The 22134-nt window shown below is 49.8% G+C and overlaps 1 protein-coding gene across 3 annotated transcripts in view; it reads left to right on the plus strand.

Annotated features, from left to right (window-relative positions):
• LOC116952458 (uncharacterized) overlaps positions 1 to 22134 on the plus strand; it is a 103522-nt gene that overhangs the window by 25935 nt on the left and 55453 nt on the right. The window contains exon 2 of one of the 3 annotated variants that reach the window (XM_032971822.2): positions 6394 to 6468. The exons of the other annotated variants lie outside the window; for them this stretch is intronic. Within the exon in view, the coding sequence (XP_032827713.2) occupies positions 6394 to 6468 (75 nt within the window). The remainder of the gene's footprint in view (positions 1 to 6393; positions 6469 to 22134) is intronic. 3 annotated transcript variants of the gene reach the window in all.

Here is a 22134-nt window from a genome sequence, read left to right on the forward strand (position 1 = left end):
CTGGGTGCCCGCGCCGCTACCCAAGCCCTCGGTGTTTAAAACCGCGGCGCCGGCGCGCACAAAGCGGCGCGTTCTGCGCGCGCGTTCCCTCCCCGCCGCGTGGGCGTCCATACCCGAAACCATGTGACGATGCGCAGGGCACCGTGGAATGCACTCTTGGGCAAGCTGGTCCCCCCAGTGCCTTACGTGAGCTTCGGTCGCCTCCAAGCCGACCCGAACCCACGCTTCTGTGGGCCCAACGAGCACAGTGACGGTTCTCGGCCATGGCTGACATTTTAAACTATTTTCTTGGCTACTCTACATTTACACGTGACGATAGAGCCACTTTTGTCGAGCTATCCTTTGTGGCCAGGTCGCTTCTGAAAAAGAACTACATAGCTCAGTGGGCCTTACCTGGTAAAATATAAAATAGTTTTTCGTTTATTTAGTTAAGTGATTAGCTTACCTTTCCTATACTTTTGACTCCGATTGTTTTTTTTGTATTGTTTGTTGTAACTTTCTGAACCCCCCCCCCCCTCTTTCTACTGGACAATTGTGAAAAAGAGCTTCATAGCTCATAGGATTTGTCCAGGATAAATAAAGATTCTGATTGATTGGCGAGTGAAATCCACACCCTCCTTGGGCCCCTCTTGCCGTTCATCAACAAGCAGCGCTGAACAGCATGGAAAAGTCTGGCCACTATAACCCTGGGACTGACACAAGCAGGTTGAGGTCATTGTCCACCAGTGGATTGTCAACGGTTGGGAATTATTTATGATTAGTTGCTGCTTTAGCCATCTCGTTCAATTATTAAGCACGATTAAATATAGATATTTTAAAAAAAGAGTCTTGTGAAATAGAGGGGGTATTGTATGTTGTATATTTTTGAGTGTTTATATGCTGTATTTTTTTATTCTGAATTTAAATTTTCGCTTTGACCACAATATGTGTGTGTGTTTGCCCCTGGGCTGTTGGCCCGGTGAGCTCCCACCTGGTTAAACAAAGGATTCATTGCCTCCTGGAGAGCTCTTGTGTCTCAAACTCTTTCTCGTTCCTCTGGGTTGCACTGTATACATTTCCTCCCTTATGAATTCGATGCTTTGAAGGCGAGGGTTGGTGCATCACGACGAGACTTGTAAAACTTTAAAATCTTCTAGAACTCTTGCGACGTTCCCAGACGATGGATGGCATCTGCGTGCAGACTTGTCAGTCCCACCGAATGTCGTCAGATCTCAAAAGCTAAGCAATATCGAGCCTGGTTGGTACTTGGATGAGGCACTGCCTGCAAATATCAGGTGTTTAATACTTGGGCATTGTGGTGACCAGGAGAGAGGGTAGTGTGTTGGTTGTTTCTCCCCACCGTGTGTTTTCTCTGGGTACTCTGTTTTTGTCCCACATGCAGGACGCTATTTGAAGAGAAATTGGCCAAAACATTCCAAAGCAGGATCCGCCTGAAAAAAAAAGTCCTCGAGACCAATCGAGACTTTGCTACGGTCTGGACCATGAGCCACGGCCCGTGTTTACCAATGAAGACCTTCAATAGACAACATTACACACTGTGACGTGTAGCCTAGTGGTCTCGCGCACATAGCTCGCATTAGCGGTGTGTGTGACGGGTGTGCACTTTGCATAGCACGGTGTCTCTCGCGAGCAAGTTCCACAAGGGTCGTTTCTTTTCTGTTTGTTGTGAAGCAATGGCACGCGCTCGAGTCGAACTCCCAAAGGATTCCCTCGCGCTCAAATCGGTAAAAGTATCATCGAAGCTCAGGGTCAGCGCCGCGAGTGTTGTGGGAATGTGGAATCTGCCCGTGCCCGCCCGCTGCAAGGTTTCTCTATTGGTGGGGTCCGGCAGGTGGTTCTCGTGACGAAGGCGTCACACCCCCCCAGCCTCAGCCAGTGCGGTGCTGGGGGTTTGGGGGCGTGGATTCGACGATTAAAAAAAACACATCGGTGCTGAGACGCTTGTTTTTTTATTTACACACACACACAATCGTGTTTGTGAGAATCGGGTCTTTTTGATTTCGAAATGTTGTTTTAATTAGTTCAGCCACTATGGGGTCGCTACAGTGCACTTTGATGTTGAGAAGGAATCGGATGTTGTATTGGATCGTGACCCCCGTATCTTGACAACTGAATGGCAAGTCGGGTAAGTAGTTGCAGGCCCACTTGTGATGTTTTACAATTTTGATTGGAGTTGTATTCTGGCTATGGTGAGAAAATGTTGGGTCATTTTAAAGAGTGACCAATGTACGAGGTGGCCAGGTGGCCTCAAGAGGAGACTGCTAACGTCCTGGTTTTGAAATCGTACAGCCGCCTGTGATGAAACCAGCTTCTCAAACGTAGAGCATTCATGATCTTATCCTGTTCATATCACTTCGTTTTGCCAACTTCCAGTTCTGAAATTTAATTATCACTTTGACCTTTCGCGCAGCACACATCACTGTCAGCCACAGAGCAGGTGGGAAAGTGCTGCCTCCTCCCCCTACGGCGTGAACCAGAGGTCACTTGGAGGGACCTCGGCGGTAGCTCTTTGATATCCACCTCCATTGGTCATTCTTCTCCAACACCGTTGTGTAAAAAGTGATCCGAATCAACATTCCGGTCGTGTCGTGACGCCGATAGCACGACGCACCAAAAAACCCCAAACGATCGTTTGCTCGCCGTGAGCGCCACTACAGGGGGCACGCGCGTGTGTAGTCCCAACGTCCCTTGCGGTATTCGACGAATTTTGCGCTTGCGACGTGCGATTGGACGGTCACGGGCGCGTGCGTCCTCGCGCATTTGTCTGAGAGCGCGCGCCACGGGGATTACGGTGACAATGGGGTTAATGGGTTTGTCACCCCAGCACTATCCTGGCGGGCCTGTTTCATTCAGCCTTGGTAGATTTATATACCAGGTGAGACCCCCCCCCCCCCCTCCATCGAGATGGAAATTCTCCTTCACACAAGTCGGGCACAGGTCAAGAACAGGTCAACCTAAATCACACGGCGTTCAGGTCTATTTTCCCCGTCAAATTATACACTAATCCTAAATCAAATAGAATACCGTGGCGGCGTCACCAACGGACGCGTTGAGCGGGCCGTCAAGTTGCGCGTCGCATTACGTAACGACAAACGCCTCCAGTGGAGAAAGACGCGTGCTGAGCCACGTTCTAATACAGCCTATACTGCTCCATGCAATCAGAAGCGCGCATCGTGTGAGTGTGCGCGTGGGGAGCGGTAGTGTTACGGTTAGTGCGCTGCGCTACGAACCTGGCGACCCGGGTTCAATTCCCGCTCACGGCCAACACCAGTGACGATTATCTGAACCGGTCTCGGGCCTCCCCTAGGTCCACTCAGCCTCAAAATGAGTACCTGGTGTAATGTGTAAACATCGCCACTGGGGAGACGAAGGCGGCCGGGCGTGGTGTTGGCCACCCACCTTTATAGGTACTCGCAAACAGCACTTTTCCCCTACAGTCTGTTCAGGCTATACGAGGGACCTTTGTCTTTGTTTACTTTGTGTGCGCGTGCCTGCGTTCTGCACACGAAGTGGTTGGAGGGGGTGGGGAGGTTATTTTTAATCCAATCTTTTTATGCTCATTTGTCTTCGTCATCGTTTAGGGGAACGTGATTGCGTCAACGAGCGATGCGTTGGCCACGTTTTCTTCTGATGCTTCGTGGAGAGCAGCACGAATTGCATGCCGGCGGGATTGTTTCTTTCACTGCGGAAATGTTTTCCTGTGTTTATAAAGCCCCGATTAGGATCTCACCACTGAGCATATTATAGCATTTTTTTTTATTGCAGACGAGATATACATCAGCAATGGTTAAACTTTGTAAACTGAAACAGAACGCCCTTAAACGGACGACGCCAACGCTGCTGCCAAATAAAGATCCTACACGGGCACTGCTGGATCTGTCCTGGATGCCTCCCAAACCTCTGCGTTTTGTTGTCGACTGCTGCGAGGGAGGTGGGAGGGGGGCCCTCTCTTAGATTTGCCGCGCTGCTGTCACCTGTACCTCTTGCGCCACCTGCACAAGCAGGGGGGAGGGCCTTACTGCCCATGCCAACTCTGGACTATCGGTGAAAAAGAGCCTTGTAGCTCATCGGATTCCTCCAGTATAAACAAATGTTGCGATGCTGAACCTCGCCCGTGCGAGTCTGTGCCACTCGCAGGGCTTTACAACCATTCGGCCCTGCAAAGCATTCACCGAATTGTCACGATTTGGGACCACGATTCGATTCAGAAGCCCAATTCAATGTTTGTCTTTTATTTCTCCCTCGTTTGTGCCGCACGCTTTTAGTCTGTCATGGGTTGTACTCGCTGAAATTATAATAGCAGTATTTAATAAGCACGATGAATTTTAAGTAATCGTTTCTTACGTACACAAATCAATGCATGTATCCTGAACTTAAGAACATACGGTAATCAATTAATAGTTGCATCATTCCACGTACTCTCCCACCCACAACAGCGAGCTTTCTGCGCACTTACAGTGAGGGAAAAAATTATTTGATCCCCTGCTGATTTTGTACATTTGCCCACTGACAAAGAAATGATCAGTCTATAATTTTGATGGTAGGTTTATTTGAACAGTGAGAGACAGAATAACAATAACAAAATCCAGAAAAACGCATTTCAAAAATGTTATAAATTGATTTGCATTTTAACGAGGGAAATAAGTATTTGACCCCTCTGCAAAACATGACTTAGTACTTGGTGGCAAAATCCTTGTTGGCATTAGGAGCACTCCCTTTAAGAGTGTGCTCCTAATCTCAGCTCGTTACCTGTATAAAAGACACCTGGGAGCCAGAAATCTTTCTGATTGAGAGGGGGTCAAATACTTATTGCCCTCATTAAAATGCAAATCAATGTATAATATTTTTGACAGGTGTTTTTCTGGATTTTTTTAATGGTAGGTTCAAATAAACCTACCATTAAAATGTAATGACTGATCATTTCTTTGTCTTTGGGCAAACGTACAAAATCAGCAGGGGATCAAATACTTTTTTCCCCCTCACTGTACCATCTTGCCATGCGACTGTGGTCCGTCTGCTCTGGCCACGCTGTTGCAACTGCAGTTGCGTCTTTGCCCTGTCTGCCGGCGCTCCCTGTGTGTGTTTAGTTTACACAGCGTTAGTTAAACCATCTCCATAACAATCGGCTTCGTAAAAAAAAAAACCCGGTAAAACCTACTAAATGTTTTGTAAGCTGAAAAACGTGAAATGTCCCTACAATTTTAATAGGCTCGCTTCCTTTTTCACGAGAGAGAGTCTGGTGCCTCATGAATCTCACTCGCTCTAGGCTGAGGATAAACCCTTGTATTTGTTACACCGCTTTGTCCTTCCACTGATGGATGAGGATCTTCCGACACTTGTCAGGCATGTATTAGCCAACCTCGCTAATTGTAGGCGTGGGGGGCTATTTAACCATACTTAGTCCGATGTGCGTTGGCGAAGGAGGGAGAGAGGCCCAAGGCTGCTTCAGCTCTCACTTGTCGCTGTTAGCTTTGGAATCAAACTCGGGTCGCTGTATGCTCGCTACTGCATCACTGCTCCCACGTTGCACATGCCTGAGCATCTCAAATTAAAAACAACCACAGTACGCAATTGCAGGCAACTACCTCTTTCCAAATCAACACTGGCGGTGTTGCGTATTGCTGCACCACTGGTTACTCCACCAACACACTGCAAATTAGTTATCCTTGTTCAAATACTTGCCGTAGACGCATTTGCTGCCTCCTTGAGAGTCCCCACACAACGTGTGGCACCTGATGACCTCTGTGATCACCTTGGCTATAAACTGTTCAACAAGCACGTGAAGTTTCGTTGGCGATGAAAGCTCTTGAAGTTACGGTCAAAAGCGCAATCCGAGTGATGTCACTTCAGTGACGTTGTTGTTGTTTGAGGAAGCGTGTGGGTGACGCCGTGGTGATGTGACCAGAGTTGTTTTCAAGTCTTTGTTTTCCCATTGTAAGTGCGTTAAATTCACGTGACACAGCGTGACATATCTGAAAGGGGGAAAAAAAAGACTTCAAATATCCGAAATGATAAGACCGATTCAAGGTGGGAGACAGTGGAAGGCGTTCATTCAGCACTGCCGTAGCTCTCTGGAGCAGGAGCCATGGATCAGGGAAGCCAGAGGGACACCACTGTGCGATGCTGCTGCTAAATAAGAGCTTCAGGTTGTGCTTTGCCTTCCCTTAATATTAAGTGCACTTCTTTGGTACCTTTCCTTGATTTCCTCAACACTTGCACTTCTGTTTGACCATTTCCTGTCTTATATGATTTGTCATTTTATTTCCATTTTCCCTGTCTTTCTGTCCTTGTTTGCTCTCCCTCTCTTTCTCTCCCTCTTTTTGTTCGTCTCTTTTCATCGCCTCCCAAAATCCTCTGGGTCTGGGGGTCACGGGGTCGCTCTGGTGTTCCCAGGACCCCGTCCGCCGTGTTCTATCAGACCTTGTCTGCGAAGCTGCCGCGCCACGACCACCGGAGACGCTCCGATAGGTACGCTGCAGCCGTGCCCACTGCTCCGACGGGCATGAATCCTCACGCTTGCGTGCGCAGAGCAGGGCGTCGTTTCCCACTCAGTGTTTTCTGCGTCGCTCCTAGGCTGGAGTAGGGGGCGGGGGGGGGGGCACGTGACCAGTTGTCATGCAGCCACACTGAGCGGTATACTGGATGTGGTGTGCCTGGTACGGCAAGTGTTTTCTGGGTCACCGACCGGGATGGGCCTCGCTGAAATTACACCTTGGTACAGGGATACCGGAGACCTGGGCTTCAACTGGCACCCCGTAATATAACGTCAGTGGTACGTAGTTACTCGAGCCCTCCCACTTAAGTAAATTCAGCCTTAAACGAGTACGTGGTGCAATGTTTGTAACGTCAGCACTGGGGACATAGAAGTGCCTGTGTGTGGTGCTGGACACACTACTCCCCATGTGCCATCAGCAGACATGATCAATCCACTGTTGGATGAACACCTTTACAAATCGTTGCCGTCGCCGCGTTCCCGCAATTAAAGAATCCACCCCTGCTATTTAACAATCCACCCCTGCTATTTCTGCGATCTAACAGTCCACCCCTGCTATTTAATAATCCATCCCTGCTATTTAACAATCCACCCCTGCAATTTAACAATCCACTCCTGCTATTTAACAATCCACCCCTACAAGTTAACAATCTACTCCTGCAATTTAACAATCCACCGAGCACCCAAGCCGATTTCATTCCTCCATCCCTAGCAGTTGGTTTCCAATTATCCAATTATTGTTATTATTATTAGTAACATGCTTGTTTGCCCGGGCGAGCATCACTGATTCTTATCCCGATTTATCAGAAGGGTTCTCCCAAGTTATTGCAGGAGAAGGTGGTCTTGCTATGAGTAACTCGCAGCTTATTTGTCAGCATTGGGAAGTTAGGCCAATTCCAGTTACCTTGTATGTGTTTTTTTGTAGCTTTTTCTTTTATATTTTTAAAATAAGAAATTGAAAGTCATTGGGAACAAAATTACGAATAACGTAGAGGCATACCAACCACACGAGCAAGCAGGGTTTAGGAAAGGTTGCTTATTAATTTGGGCTGGCCCTTAATAGGTGCTCGCAAACAGCACTTGTCGCAGGAGGTGACATTGGAATCTGTGTGTGTGTGTGTGCGAGTGAGCAAAGACAGAATATCCTGTATAGCCACAACGGACTTTTAGAGCAAATGCTGTGAGCAAGTAGCACCTATGAGGGCCGGGACGGAACACGAAGCGGTGGGTGGCCAGCACCACGGCCGGACGTCTTTATCTTCCTAGCGGTGATATTTACACACCGCGCCAAGTCGACCTAGAGGAGGCTCAGGGCCAATTCAAATATTCACCGCTGTTATTGATCATGAGCGAGAACCGAACTAGGGTCGCCGGGTTCGTAGCGCAGCGCGCTAGCCGCGCTACCCTACCGCTCCAACCAGTGACCATGTGCACACGCACAGACATTCGCGAGTGTTTGCTTTGCTAAGTGGTGCCAAAAAGAATTGAAACGGCCGGGCATGGAGTGGGGTGCGCAACGCAAGTGTTTGCCCGCACAACGGCAGTAACCGGTGCGTGCAGGTGTGAGCGAGGAATTTCACGTTATTTTTTTTCTTCCGGTGGGGGGGGGGGGGGGGGGTGTTCCCGGGGGGTTGCGTTTGGTGGCTGCGGCGGCGCCAAAGCCAAGCACCGGCACGTGTGTGGCGGGGAGGGGTGGTGATATTGTGTGCGCTCGTAAAGTTTTCCCACGGCGCTTGCTGCGAAAACGGGGTGGGTGTGGGAGGCGAGCTTTTTCTGCTCGCCTGCGCCATGCCAAAACCAACGTCGGGCGTCCGTTTATTATGCCAACAGCCAGCCCTCGTGAAAGCACCTCCAGCGTTCCTGTTATCTTACCTGTAACTGGTGTTATACGAGTAAATGTTGGCACCCGCGTGTCCTCTCGGGAAAGAGTTCTTCAGCCGGCTGCCCCACGGACCAGATGTGGCCTGTTTAAAGGGCTCTTGGGAGAGGCTCTGAATCGGTCCACCGCCGAATGAGGGGCTCTTTCCATACTTCACCACACTGGTCAGTGCGGGTTGGTGAAGGAACAAAGCATCGACGACTTATAGAACAATGGATTTTCTTCCAATGCCGTCCACAAGCCAGCGGGGTTAACTCCCCACAGCCATTTGTGCTGCCCCCTGTTCAGGTCCAGGCTGACTTTTTTTCGCCCTCTGGCTACGACTGACCTGTCGCTTTCTATTAAATAAATATGCCTACAGTTTTACGTGCAGCATCTTCAGCCGCGGTTGCACGTAGACACCATATAAACCCACGTTGTGTTGTTGGTGACACTGTGGTGAAAAAAAACGCGATTGGAGCCTGGACTTGAAGAGGGGAAAGGAACCTGTTTGTAACATGCAATCGTTATTGGCAAGATGCCCGTTTTCTCGCCACCAGAGGCGAACCGTTGTTTGCCCAGTCGCCGCAAACATGTTGCGCAAAATAAACGTCGCGTTTCATGCACCTCGCTCAAACGAATTCGGGGTGCGAATTAAAATTCGAAATAGAGCGCGTATTACGACGACGGCACGCTGACGCACGAGGGCCGTGTGGAGCGAGCGAGATGACCCAACTGGAAAAAAACGGAATAAAACATCGCCCGCTTGCACGCGCACACTGGGGCCCCCTTTCACCGCGCGTCGCATTCTTCAAGTGAATTGCCCTGTAAAGTGGCGCGGGGCGAGCGCCGTCGCCGTGAATGCGCACTCCCGAGAGGCGAACGCCGGGGCTGGAATGCCAAACCCCCCCCCCCGCCCCGCCCCCTCCAACCGCTCGAGTCCCCTGTTGCTGCCGAGTGCAAGACGCTTCAGAAATGTACTCGCGCGCTGTGCGCGTGCTGCACACGTAGCGACTCGCCCGTCACCCGCTCCGCGGGCAAGTCTGATGGATCGTCACAATCCGCGCTCGCCATTCGATCCAAGAAACACCCGGCAGAGTACACGTACAGTACGGCATGCAACGGACTGGCCTAACGTTAGAAGTACCCCAAGGTATGTAACACAATGCCCTGATTCGTCAAGATAGATTTTTGGTCTCGCTGTACGTGCTTTTTGTCGTGCACGTGGAAATATTTTATTTGCGATCATTGCAAATTATATATGAACGTTACATTTAGGTTACTAGACAAAGATACAAACGAGACAAAAACGGAGACACAAGAATGAAAGATATGGCAAAATAGCAACTCAAGAAAAGGATATATTTTTTCTCTTCGATGTTGCCACCCCCTGGGACAATGTTCATATTAACAACGTGCAATTTGCCATCCCGCCCATCCAGAATGCAGGGGTGGACACTGCCACTTAATCTCACCCCTAGTACTACCCAGGGTGCCTCACTTCAACTCTGTACTTGTCCTGAGCACAGTGAGCGGTTTAGCCACAGGCACTGTCACAAGAGCTTGAATATCTGCTCAGTATAGGGGTCATTTGGTCCATGCCCTCAACACCAGGACATTGGCTTTTACAACAAAAAGATGTCAAGGTCAGGAAACAGTCGTACGACTACAGGGCCATCATCAACCTGATGAGGCATGGGCCTCCATCTGAAACAAACACTCAGATCCTTCCCCAGTGCTCTGCAGCAGGATGGCTGGCTGATGCCGTTCGATCTGCGGGGTGCGTATCTCCACGCACCGGTACCGGAGGTTCTTTATCTTCAGGGTGGGGGCCACAATGAGTATCGGACCCTCCGATTCGACCTCCTACCGGCGGGTGTTCACCAAGGTTCTGGTTGCGTTTATTGGTTCAATCGGGGAAACAGGGGTGTGTACACATCGACCCCTATTTGGATGACCCATCTTGTATGTATGTTGAACTTCTTTCGCACTGTACGTAGCCAACCGTGCTAATTGTAGGAACCTCCGGAACGCGCAAAAACTGCAAGGTGAGACCTCGCCAACGTTGTACAGATGTTGGACAGATACGTTTGGATCATCAACCTAGCGAAGTGCACTTTTGCAGCCAACGCAACAACTATGCCACCTGGGGGCAGATATTTGGACGGGACCGGTGTCTTGATTCGTCCTCCAGACAAAAAAGCCATCCCACAGAGTTGTAGAGTTCAACGGACTGCATGCCCGTTCTCCATTTACATCCTTCAAGCCTGACCAAGGTGGTCCTAAGGATCTCTGCAGTTTTTCCCCAAGGTGGCGTCCACCTTCAGAAGGGGCTGCACCCCTCCCGGACCCTGTGCTCTCACACCGCCTTTGGAGAAATGGGTGGGCTCGGGGGACCTGTTGAGACGTCACTCGCCACCGATTTCAGCCTCGGTCCGGGAATTAAACGCAGGTCACTGGTTTCACAGCGCGGTGCACTATCCACTGCGCCACTACTCCATTCAATTTAATAATTTCATTAAAATGTTGGGATTTCGAGCGTTTAAACTAAAATATGTTTATTTTACCTGGTAACGCCCACTGAGCTATATTGCTATTATTCAGAAGCAACCTGGCCACAAATGATAGCCCAATGAAGCGGCTTGTGTACGAATTTATAGCAGCCAAATGCTCTTTAACGCATGTTTCTAAATTTTGAGGGAAAAATCCGCGCGACCACGGGGTGAGAGAGAGAGAGTCACGCAAGCTCCAAATATACAGGCGTCAGTGGCCGGCTCGAGCCCACGCCCTGCTGTATGCCAGGCGAGGTCGTGAACATCTCGCCACCGAAGCCAGCCAAGGCCCCACGTCTGCCACCCACACGCAGCGTGAACGCACTCTCAGTGAGTGTTTAATGCTCATCGTTGCGCGGAGAGCGTGGGGCTCGCAATGAAGCGGCCTTCGCATTGCCCGCCCGTGACGGCGCGTATTGGACTCGTCCCAGGCTTCGCCGAACACTGCCCCAGCGGCGCGGTGGCGATCCAACTGGCGCGGCCCCGCCATCGCTAATTGTTATTCTGATGGGACGAGAGCCCCGCCAGAGAGAGCTCTTGACGCGAGGTCAGCTCGGTACAAGCTCTGGGGGAGAGGAGAGGGGGCTGCGTGGGGGGTTTTTGCAGGGCGGTGGCGGCAGGGTGCGGCGTTGTCTGCCCGGCACGGCGCCCGCGCGGCCGTCCCCGTTGTGTGCCCGCTGATCCGTGTGTCCGTGGCGATTGAGGCCCCTGCGGGTGTAAGCCTGACTGAACCGGTGCGGGGCTCGGAGCGATGTCTGAACATTTGGGATTCGCGCCGGGATCCCGCTGATGATGAGACAGAGGCGGGGGGGGGGGGGGGCCCGTGATGGACGGCGTGACGTGAAACGCCGGAGACCAAAATTGGCCAAAATCTGAAAAGGGATGGATTATCCGCATGTGGGTGGAGTGCACTGGCTCGGCAAACGGTTGTCCTAACTCTTAATTATAAACTCAACAACTATCCAGCCAGCCACGAGTACTGGCCCGCCTACTCACTATAACAAACGAGTCGCGAGTACAATACTCTCACTGTCCCCAATCCTAACTAGCCAACCAGTAGCTAGACGTAGCCCTGCCGATGCCGGTTCTCGACCACCGCTGCCGGGCCGGCCGTCGCCGCAGCTATGGCGCCCTTTCCCCGCTGCCACCCCCCCCTTGATCAGTGGTGTTGTTGTTGTTTATACAGGGATTACCTTTACAGTACGGGCTGTGCCCGATAAGTTGTCGGGGCTTCTGCGTCTGAGAAAATGGTAACGCGTTCATTATTCACCTTTTGAGCGAACCATGTTGGCATGGCCAATTCCACTTTCTCGCAGACTTCATTTCGACCCCGAGTACACCGTCACGTTGGCACAAACAACACGGGGCACGTGGTCAGATGCCCATGTTTGAACGGCGCATTATATATTGTGAGCTGGAAATCTGTGTTGATGTTGAACCGGAAATAATTGATGTTACTGCTCTCATCGCCGTACATGGGCTGAATCTTGTGTGGGTTTCAATCACGTGGGTTGAGAATGCAGAGACAGCTCAATCCACAAGAGGCTGTTTCCTCGGGCTGTTTGCATCGATTCAACCATTACTATAGACTGTTAAGCTCATAATACATGCGTTGAATCACACGTGTTAGAATCATTGTTTTATTTACGTCGTGCGCAATAGATTCACGTGAACCCTTCAGCTACTATAGACTGACAATACAATACAATGTAGATTTTTATAGCGTTTAAATACTACATTTTCAAGAAGCTGTGCAGTAACAGTGAGGCATATTTATTTAGTACAGAGAAGCAGACAGTCAAAGGCAGAGGAGAAGAGGAAAATCTGGAGCCTGGATTTGAATAGGGGCAGGGAGCTGACAGCACAGATGGCTGGGAGGTAGGGAGTCCCAGACAATGGAGGCAGCAGAAGAGGGGGAGCAAATGGAATTACATTCAACAGTGTTAAATAATAATAATTAATTCATGAATAGCGACCCTGAATCGTGACACTTAACTGAATTGCGAGCGGAGCGAATCGGCGGTACATCCCGCCAACACCACACGCCTGCCCCACACACAGGCTGGAGAGAGGGCAACTTCCAATCTTACTCTGCGTATGACATAGCACCCCCCCCCCCCACCCGGAACCAGTTCCATCATCGACAGCCACACTCAGCAGCAGGAGGGGGGGCTGTTAATTAGCGAAGATCGTTATCGGAGCCGGCCTCGCGCCCCGTGATTGAATATAACGTGCTCATACGCACCGCGTTCTCCCGGCCTGCAATTCAAAGTAATGGACACGCCTACTCGGCGGAGTGAACGTCCCGCCATGGGTATCGGCAGATCAGCGGCCCCGATGAATTATTTAGCACCATCAGCTGATGAATAGTCTCCGTTTACACCAGGACACCGGCCACGTGTGTTCGACGAGGTTTATTTCCGTCGGTGATGCGAAGGCTGCCGAGAGCGGCTCTCAGAACTTCATCGCTCGCAACGGGGGCCGGTGACGTGGTTGCTCTGAATCCTCTGGTCCACGCTGGCCCCCCTTCCGTCGTGGAGCGTCGACGGGCCTGCAGACCGTGCACGGAATTGGCTCCACACGAGAAAGGTTTAAATCCCTGGCTGCTACGTGCACCCTGGGGACGGTTGACGTGGCCGAGCGGCAGCGCGGTCGCCACTGTGTTGCGGACGTTCACGGATCGAATCCAGCGGGCGCCCTGATTATTGCCGAGAGTGTAATAACCGTGGTGATGCTATGTGCCACATTTGCCGTAAATCGAAAATTACCCGGAAATTACGCAATTGAGATGTAGCAATGTTTGCAGGTCAGGTGCTGGTGTCGTGTCGTCTTGTGCCACAGGGACAGCTGCCTCTGGGGGGAGGTGGGCAGGGGTGGTCTTTCGAATGTTTGAGATGAGTTGCGTGCCCCGGCCTATATATGGAGCTACATCAAAATAGCTCTCAATGTTATTATCATCATTGCGTTACAAAGAACTGCATGGACTTTTAGGCCTTTCTGGTTTTGTGGGCCCGAACTGTGGACCTCACTCCCCCAATCCAGTGGTTGACCTTGGCTATCGAGCAGCCCAGCCGCATTTATTCCTCAACGCAGCAGCAAACTCCTCTCCCCTTTTTAAGTCACTCTTTTTAAATAATCCCCAAAGATTTGTAATGTTAACTGACATTGTATTAATTATGTTGTGATTGTTGTCCATTTTTACCTTCTTACCCCCTACTCTTTCATTTACAATTGTAGCTGTACAGTTTCAGTAGTTTTTTCAGAAGTAAGTGTAATATGCCTTCGGGAATCTCTGAAGTGATCTCATTATTATTTTCGGATTTGTCGAATTAACTTTACCTTCATCCGCTTTGCCGCCCTCGTTTAAATGAATCTGGGCCACGCTGTGCTCCGCGGGGTATTGTGTGAATAAATTAAAAGGCCGCCGAGGGAGTTCTCTTTTACCACGGTAAGCCTCGAGCCGACGGCGCCGGGACGCGGACGGCGGGCAGGCGGCGGCCCCGCGGGAAACTTCGAGAGCCTCGCGCTGGGCCGGGAGCACGAGCACCCTCACGTGGCGCCTCGTTTAGCCACAAAAGCCTCGCTGCGTCTCAACTCCCTTTTTTTTTAGAGAGTCCTGTTAAGTTGGGGGGGGGGATTGGCGAAGATTTGTCTTTTCCTACTAGGTCATTTGCAGTTGGATACTTTCTTCTAATTTGGGGAAAATTTGTACCGCGGCTGCGGCGGCGGCACTATGGCTGACTCTGTTTCGAATGACGAAAATCGGCGGTGGTGGCTACGCACGTGGCCCTGTAATCCAGCACTGTGGAGGCAAAGGGTTGGTGGATCACCGCACAATTGCTGTGAAACTCCCTTCCCGTGGGCCTCGAGGAGGTGCAGTACCATGGCTTACCAGGAGAGGACAGTACTGCACGTGGACTGATTGCCATCTGTTACCATCTGTATGGGATAGTGTTATCCCCTCGACCTGTGTGGGTTTTCTCCAGGTGCGCTGGTTTCTTCCCAAATGTATCAACATAAATTAATTGAAATGAAAACCGCAATGCAGGATCCTCCTGAAAAAGTCCCACAACTCGGCGTGGCTTTCCTGAATAAGCAAATTTCATTTTTTAACATCAATATCCAATGGATTCATCAGTGTCCACTGACAAATGCACTGCGCGTATGGTTACGGTCGGTCCACCCGCAGTAATAACCAGAGTGGCCGGAGCCTTGAACCACCGCCAACCTCTGCAACGCGCGGAAAAAAACGTGTCGCTTGGCCGTGTGAAAGACGCCCCTGGCCCTCGGACAGTGGCCACCACGGGCGTCGATGTGAAACCAGCGGTGGCGCGTTTCTTCACTCTCTGTTCAGAGGTTCACGGTTCGAATCCAGCTGGTGCGTACGAACAGCGACGACGCATGAAGTCTGCTTCACAGCGAGCGTTAAAGAATGCCCTGACGTAATTCTTAAGGGTATAGGCCATTGTGTGCCGGCGTCGGAGGGGGGGGGGGGGGCCCGAATTTCCCCCCCAAATTTCGAAATTGCCCACAAATTGCTCAGTTTGCATTTTTACATCGCAATTGTCACCCCCTCCTGGCAGACTGATGCCACAGGTCACCGTTGCAAATGAGACTGTGTCCTGGTCACTTGACTTCTCAGCCAGCTATAATGCAACAAGGGTGCTTTGGTGCGATTTCCTGGGTTCGCAGCTCGATGGTTTGTTGCCGGTGATTGAATGGGGAAAGATTAATCTTGCTCAACAATTGCCACATTCGGGTTTAATTATGTTTTGCATTCAAATTGGCAGAATTCCAGCTCTGAGAATTAATAGTATTGATATGACTGGCAAGTGACAACGTTCTCTGTCTGGCAGGTTTGGGGGGGCGTGGGGGATGGTGGGAAAGTGCTGCCCCCTGGTGTAGATGATAGGTCACTTGAAGAGATTTCAGTAATAGTTCTGCGGTATCTCGTTTGGCGGACCGTTCTCGAACACGCGCAATGGATTGCTCTGCGAGCATTCCGAATGGATTGCCCCTGACATGACATGATGCCGATTGCACAATCGGGATTCAATTCGTGGAAAAGATTGAAGTAATCGTGTCCCCTAATATATGAATAGAGGGGGATAGGGAAGTGTGTTAAAGGAGCATTCTGTTACTGTTCCTGGGCTGTTCTCTTACACAAGGTGGTGCACTGCTAGCTGCACGAGTTCCGTGCAGTGCAACGGGTGCTGAAAAGCAGCAGAAGTAAAGTAAATTTTGATTTAAAGCTTTCGTGACTGCAGGGAATTCATATTCTTGGTTCTTTCGGTAAAGTCACATGACTTTACCGAAAGAACCAAGAATATAGAAGTAAAATAGTTTCAAGTTCTCAAAATTGCTGTGAAGCGTCAAATTTATTATTATTTTTCTCGTTATAAATCGTCGATCTCGGTTGGCCGGGCACCTCGATGAAGAAACCGCGCCTGGACCCTGGGGGGGGGGCGGGGGGGGGGGACAGCTGCTTTGCCAAGCAGCCAGTGTGGCGTTGTGGGGTAGAGTGTCTGTCCGTAACGAATCATTGATTAAAATCGCTCCTTAGGCTCCACAGTACACACGCGTCAAAAATCGCACGTGCGAGACTCTGTAATTTTTAGTCTCGGGGAAAATTGTTCTGCACGTTTTTTTTACTTTGTCAGTTAATGGTCACGGCCAACGAGGTGGAGGTAGGTAACAAGGCAGTGTGGGAAGTACGAATGGAATTATGCGGACGAGGCGGTAGGAAGGATTAAAGTACTAAATAGACGGTACTAATGAGACGGTGCTCGCAGTGCCAACGATAAAATACACACGAGACGGGACAAATTGGGGATCTACACACAAGGCAGACGTTAAGCATGGGACAATGCGAACAAGATAAAAAAAAACACATATTTGAGTTCTCGAATCGAATCCCAGTGACACTGAATCGTGACAATTCTTCCCATTGCGCACGGCCCGGGAGGTGAACCGCTACACACCTCGCAGAAGTGGGTGGGGTGGGGGGTGGTGCGTGAAATGAACGACGGCGACTGTCGAGACGAATACATCGCCGGCGCGTTTGGAACATCACTGGCGTCTGGTCTGGTTATGCGCTCTGTGTTGACAAAGCGGAGGACCGCCACGCGCCCAGTCAGCCTTGATTTTCATTTCCATGACTTTTTATTAGCTGCCCCCCCACCCACCCCTTCTCCCCATCATTAAACCGTTGTGCAATTGTGGCTTTAAAATTTTTATTTTTTTCTTCCAAGAAGTGCGTCTAAAGATAATTTATTGCTGCTGGCCTGTAATAGTATATCCGGCTGGGTGTTCAACCGGCTGTCCTCCGCAAGCAGAAGGGTGTGATTTCAAATTCCAGCCATGGCTCGGCTGAGTACATCCATTGCTTCAGGACCAGTAAACTCGCTACCACTTTGTGGAAAGCCAACAGTGCGGCATATCGGCGAGACTGGTTCCTATGATTTAAACCGGGTTCTTATGCGGAGTGAGTTCATAGTCTCGGCCCAATCATCGATGACTGCAAACAAAAAAAAAAGCCATCACATTACGGTTGATTCTGCACTTAATTTGGCTACATTTCATCTCAGAGACTTAAACATTTCGGTTTGGCTGTGATGGGACGAAGAGTACTCTCTGTAGCAGGGCAGGTAGGAAAACCACGTGCTCCCCTGCTGTGTGGATCAAAGGTCACTTTGTTGAAGGGATGTCGGAGGTAGCTCTGTGATAACAACTTCCGTGGGCCATTCTTTAACACCAAGGGTTCCCTTTCTCTTGAAGAGTTTCTAATGGATACTTCTTATGTATGTATATACAGTGAGGGAAAAAATTATTTGATCCCCTGCTGATTTTGTACGTTTGCTCACTGACAAAGACATTATCAGTCTATAATTTTAGTGGTAGGTTTATTTGAACAGTGAGAGACAGAATAACAACAACAACAAAATCCAGAAAAACGCATGTCAAAAATGCTATAAATTGATTTGCATTTTAATGAGGGAAATAAGTATTTGACCCCCTCTCAATCAGAAAGATTTCTGGCTCCCAGGTGTCTTATACAGGTAACGAGCTGAGATTAGGAGCACACTCTTAAAGGGAGTGCCCCTATTCTCAGCTTGTTACCTGTATAAAAGACACCTGTCCACAGAAGCAATCAATCAATCAGATTCCAAACTCTCCACCATGGCCAAGACCAAAGAGCTCTCCAAGGATGTCAGGGACAAGATTGTAGACCTACACAAGGCTGGAATGGCCAAGCAGCTTTGTGAGAAGATGACCACAGTTTGTGCGATTATTTGCAAATGGGAGAAACACAAAATAACTGTCAATCTCCCTCGGCCTGGGGCTCCATGCAAGATCTCACCTCGTGGAGTTGTAATGATCATGATAACGGTGAGGAATCAGCCCAGAACTACACGGGAGGATCTTGTCAATGATCTCAAGGCAGCTGGGACCATGGTCACCAAGAAAACAATTGGTAACACACTATGCCGTGAAGGACTGAAATCCTGCAGCGCCCGCAAGGTCCTCCTGCTACAGAAAGCACATATACATGCCCGTCTGAAGTTTGCCCATGAACATCTGAATGATTCAGAGGACAACTGGGTGAAAGTGTTGTGGTCAGATGAGACCAAAATGGAGCTCTTTGGCATCAACTCAACTCGCCGTGTTTGGAGGAGGAGGAATGCTGCCTATGACCCCAAGAACACCATCCCCACCGTCAAACATGGAGGTGGAAACATGCTATGGGGGTGTTTTTCTGCTAAGGGGACAGGACAACTTCACCGGATCAAAGGGACGATGGACGGGGCCATGTGCCGTCAAATCATGGGTGAGAACCTCCTTCCCTCAGCCCGGGCATTGAAAATGGGTCGTGGATGAGTATTCCAGCATGACAATGACCCAAAACACACGGCCAAGGCAATAAAGGAGTGGCTCAAGAAGAAGCACATTAAGGTCCTAGAGTGGCCTAGCCAGTCCCCAGACCTTAATCCCATAGAAAATCTGTGGAGGGAGCTGAAGGTTCGAGTTGCCAAACGTCAGCCTCGAAACCTTAATGACTTGGAGAAGATCTGCAAAGAGGAGTGGGACAAAATCCCTCCTGAGATGTGTGCAAACCTGGTGGCCAACTACAAGAAACGTCTGACCTCTGTGATTGCCAACAAGGGGTTTGCCACCAAGTACTAAGTCATGTTTTGCAGAGGGATCAAATACTTATTTCCCTCATTAAAATGCCAATCAATTTATAACATTTTTCACATGCGTTTTTCTGGATTTTGTTGTTGTTATTCTGTCTCTCACTCTTCAAATATACCTACCATTAAAATTATAGACTGATCATTTCTTTGTCAGTGGGCAAACGTACAAAATCAGCAGGGGATCAAATACTTTTTTTCCCTCACTGTAGCTCCAGTGGCGTCCTAATATCGTAAGGAAGAGCGTCATGCCGTGACTTTGACAGCAGTCAAATGGCAGCAGCAACAGCGTTAAGATTAAGCGAGGCCTGTTGGAGGAGGCGTTTCCCCACCGAAGTGGCCTCGAGCCGTGAGAGCACGGTTTATTTATTTGAGCGGTGCTTCGTTAACTGCACCGTGAATTATTAATCGGCGCAGAAAGACCGCGTGCCGACGGCAGGTGAACGTGCAATATTTATGAACCCGCCCCTTCTCACAATATCGCTCCTCCGGCCCGCAAGCGTGTCGGACGCAGGGAAAAATCCTCGGGGTGTGTGTTTAAGTGCCTCTAATCAAACTCTTGTTTTGACACATCCACGCCACGAGTGCTTTTTTTTTTAACGCGACCATCGCAATCATAGGGCGTGCGAATGTTAATTTCAGACATTCAAAAAGCCGTTTAATGGTTTACAGCCGTCTGTCTAATCGGTCGCAGCTCCATCAGATCAAGTGGAACATCCGAAAGTGTTATTGCGTTACGTATGTATATATTTGCCCCCCCCCCCGCTTCTAACGTGCTGAAAATGTCGCGTTTAATGAAGCGTAATCCTAGAACATATTCATTGGTGGTGACGCCAGCAATATTTAGCGTAACGATGTGAACATTGTGCCTAGCGCCAGCCTCGTCCCATTTTGCATTAAAAAAAAATAGTCGGAAATGTGGCAATCCAGGTGCTCCGGGGAAGATGTGAAATGCAAATACTCCACCTTTGTGAACTGCGTCTGTTGTGAACATGCACAGTAAATTCCCGCAAGCCTCCGTCAATCTTCTGATAAAATACCCCCTCGCTCCCCTTCGCTTGCACCTCCGACGAGCACGGTTGGCTATGTACGGTGCGAAAGAAGTTCAACGTGCACGTACGGTACATACCGTACGTGTAAAGATTCATGCCCACACCGCCCGCACCCCGGACCCCAGCGATTGAATTGACCGCTCACGTTTCGGGTATCGCGATCCAGCAAAGGAGAAACGTTTGTCCGGTTTTGACCGTCCACATTGTATCGGTTCCAATTTTGTCCAACTCATTTGTACAGTTGCATTAGCTACATTGACTTTATGTATGTACATTGAACTTCTTTCGTACCGTACGTAGCCAACCGTTCTCATTGGAGATGTGGGGGAAGCGCCACAAACTAAACACAAAAAGCAGTTTTCAAGAAATGAGTTTTCGATCTAAATTTAGAAGTGCATAGCCCCAGTGGCTTCCGAATATCGTAAGGAAGTGCGTTCCAGACGGCCGCAGAATCGCATCACAAGCATGCAATTGGCAGAAAGCATACATGACCAATTTTCATGCAATTCGTGGCCTGTATCGTGAACATAAGAATCTATTTTAATTGATGAATGTATGTATTGTGACATGCTTGATATTTAAGAAGGTCGGAGGGCCATTTGACTCGTGAAGTCGCTTGCAATTTCCTCAATCCGGCTTTATTTCCTATAACTCACCGCTGAAGCTATTTGTGTCTAGCCTGCATGCATTTTCCTCTTGTGATAGGTTTTGTCATCACGTAGAGAACGTTTTGGATCTTAATTATTATTGCGTTTTGGCCATGTTTTGGATTTTAATGACTGTTGCCTTCAGCAAGTGCTAATGTGGGTCCCCATAGAGGAGAGGTAGCAGAAGCCTTCTCGATATTTGAGCTCCCAGGCATATGGCAGCAGTGAGCATTGATTGATGACTGTCATCAAACTGAGGAGTCCTAATGAGAACAAAACCAGTCATCCCTTTTTTTCATTGCTTCCTGTTGTGATCGCCAGATATTCCAAAGCGGGTTTTTTTCTTTTAATCGGGTGGCTCTAAACAACAATAACTGCCATACATTCGGCTTTTGAGCTTGTGGTCTGGACAAGGCCGGGGGAATCGTACAAATGTCGGCAATTGCGTGACACGCACGAGACGTGCGAAGTTGAGCCTCACTACCGCTTTGTGAGCACCTCTCTCTTCCTTCCCCGTGTCACTCGGTCTCAGGCGCGATGCGGCTGGCTTTTGAGAGAGATTGAGAGGCGCCCCTCACACGCGCTCTTACACAGGGGGTGCGCGCAACTGTGTAGGCTGCTGTAGGCTGCTCGTCCGAGCTCGGGAATGCGATTGCAGGCAAGGAAGCGATATGTCAAAAGTGTCTGATTCTTGTGAATGCCTCCGTTGTGGGCGGCTGTAGCCAGAGTGAACCAGCTGTGCGCAGCGTCTCAAAGCATCCAAACTTGCTTCCGGTTTGCAGTTAACCTCGCCCGCGGGCTCCCCTCTAGACACACACAACACACACACACACTTGTTAAACTTCCTCTTGCTTTGGAATTAAGTAGTGCAAATTTGTGTCGCCGCAAATAAGTGTAGTTGCGAAAAAGCAAGTTGGGTTATCGACTAGACGGTGCGCGCGGTGGTCTTGTGTTGAGGCGTCTTCGATGAGTTCAGGCGTCTTCTGCTGTGGCCGCATAAGTTTTGTTTTCGAGAGTCGTTGGTAGTCTTCGTCGTTGCACTGGTACAGATTCTCTCCCAAGAAGCACTCCATCGATGGCTTGGTATGTGCGTGTATACACGCGTGTGTGTGTGTGTGCGCACATACATGTTTGGGGAGTTGGTAGTGCTGCGGTTGGTTGGCGCGCTGCGCCACGAACCCATCGACCCGAGGTCGATTCCCCTTCACGGCCACCCGTGCCGGTGACGGATGTCCGAAGCGGTTCTGGGCCTCCCCTAGGTCAACTCGGCCTCAAATGAGTACCTGGTGCGATGTGTGAACATCACCACTGGGGAGACAAAGGTGGCCGAGCGAGGTGCT

This window comes from Petromyzon marinus, chromosome 47 (assembly GCF_048934315.1).
Source record: "Petromyzon marinus isolate PM22_M1 ecotype Great Lakes invasive population chromosome 47, UKy_Petmar_22M1.pri1.0, whole genome shotgun sequence".
Classification (NCBI taxonomy): Eukaryota; Metazoa; Chordata; class Hyperoartia; order Petromyzontiformes; family Petromyzontidae; genus Petromyzon; species Petromyzon marinus.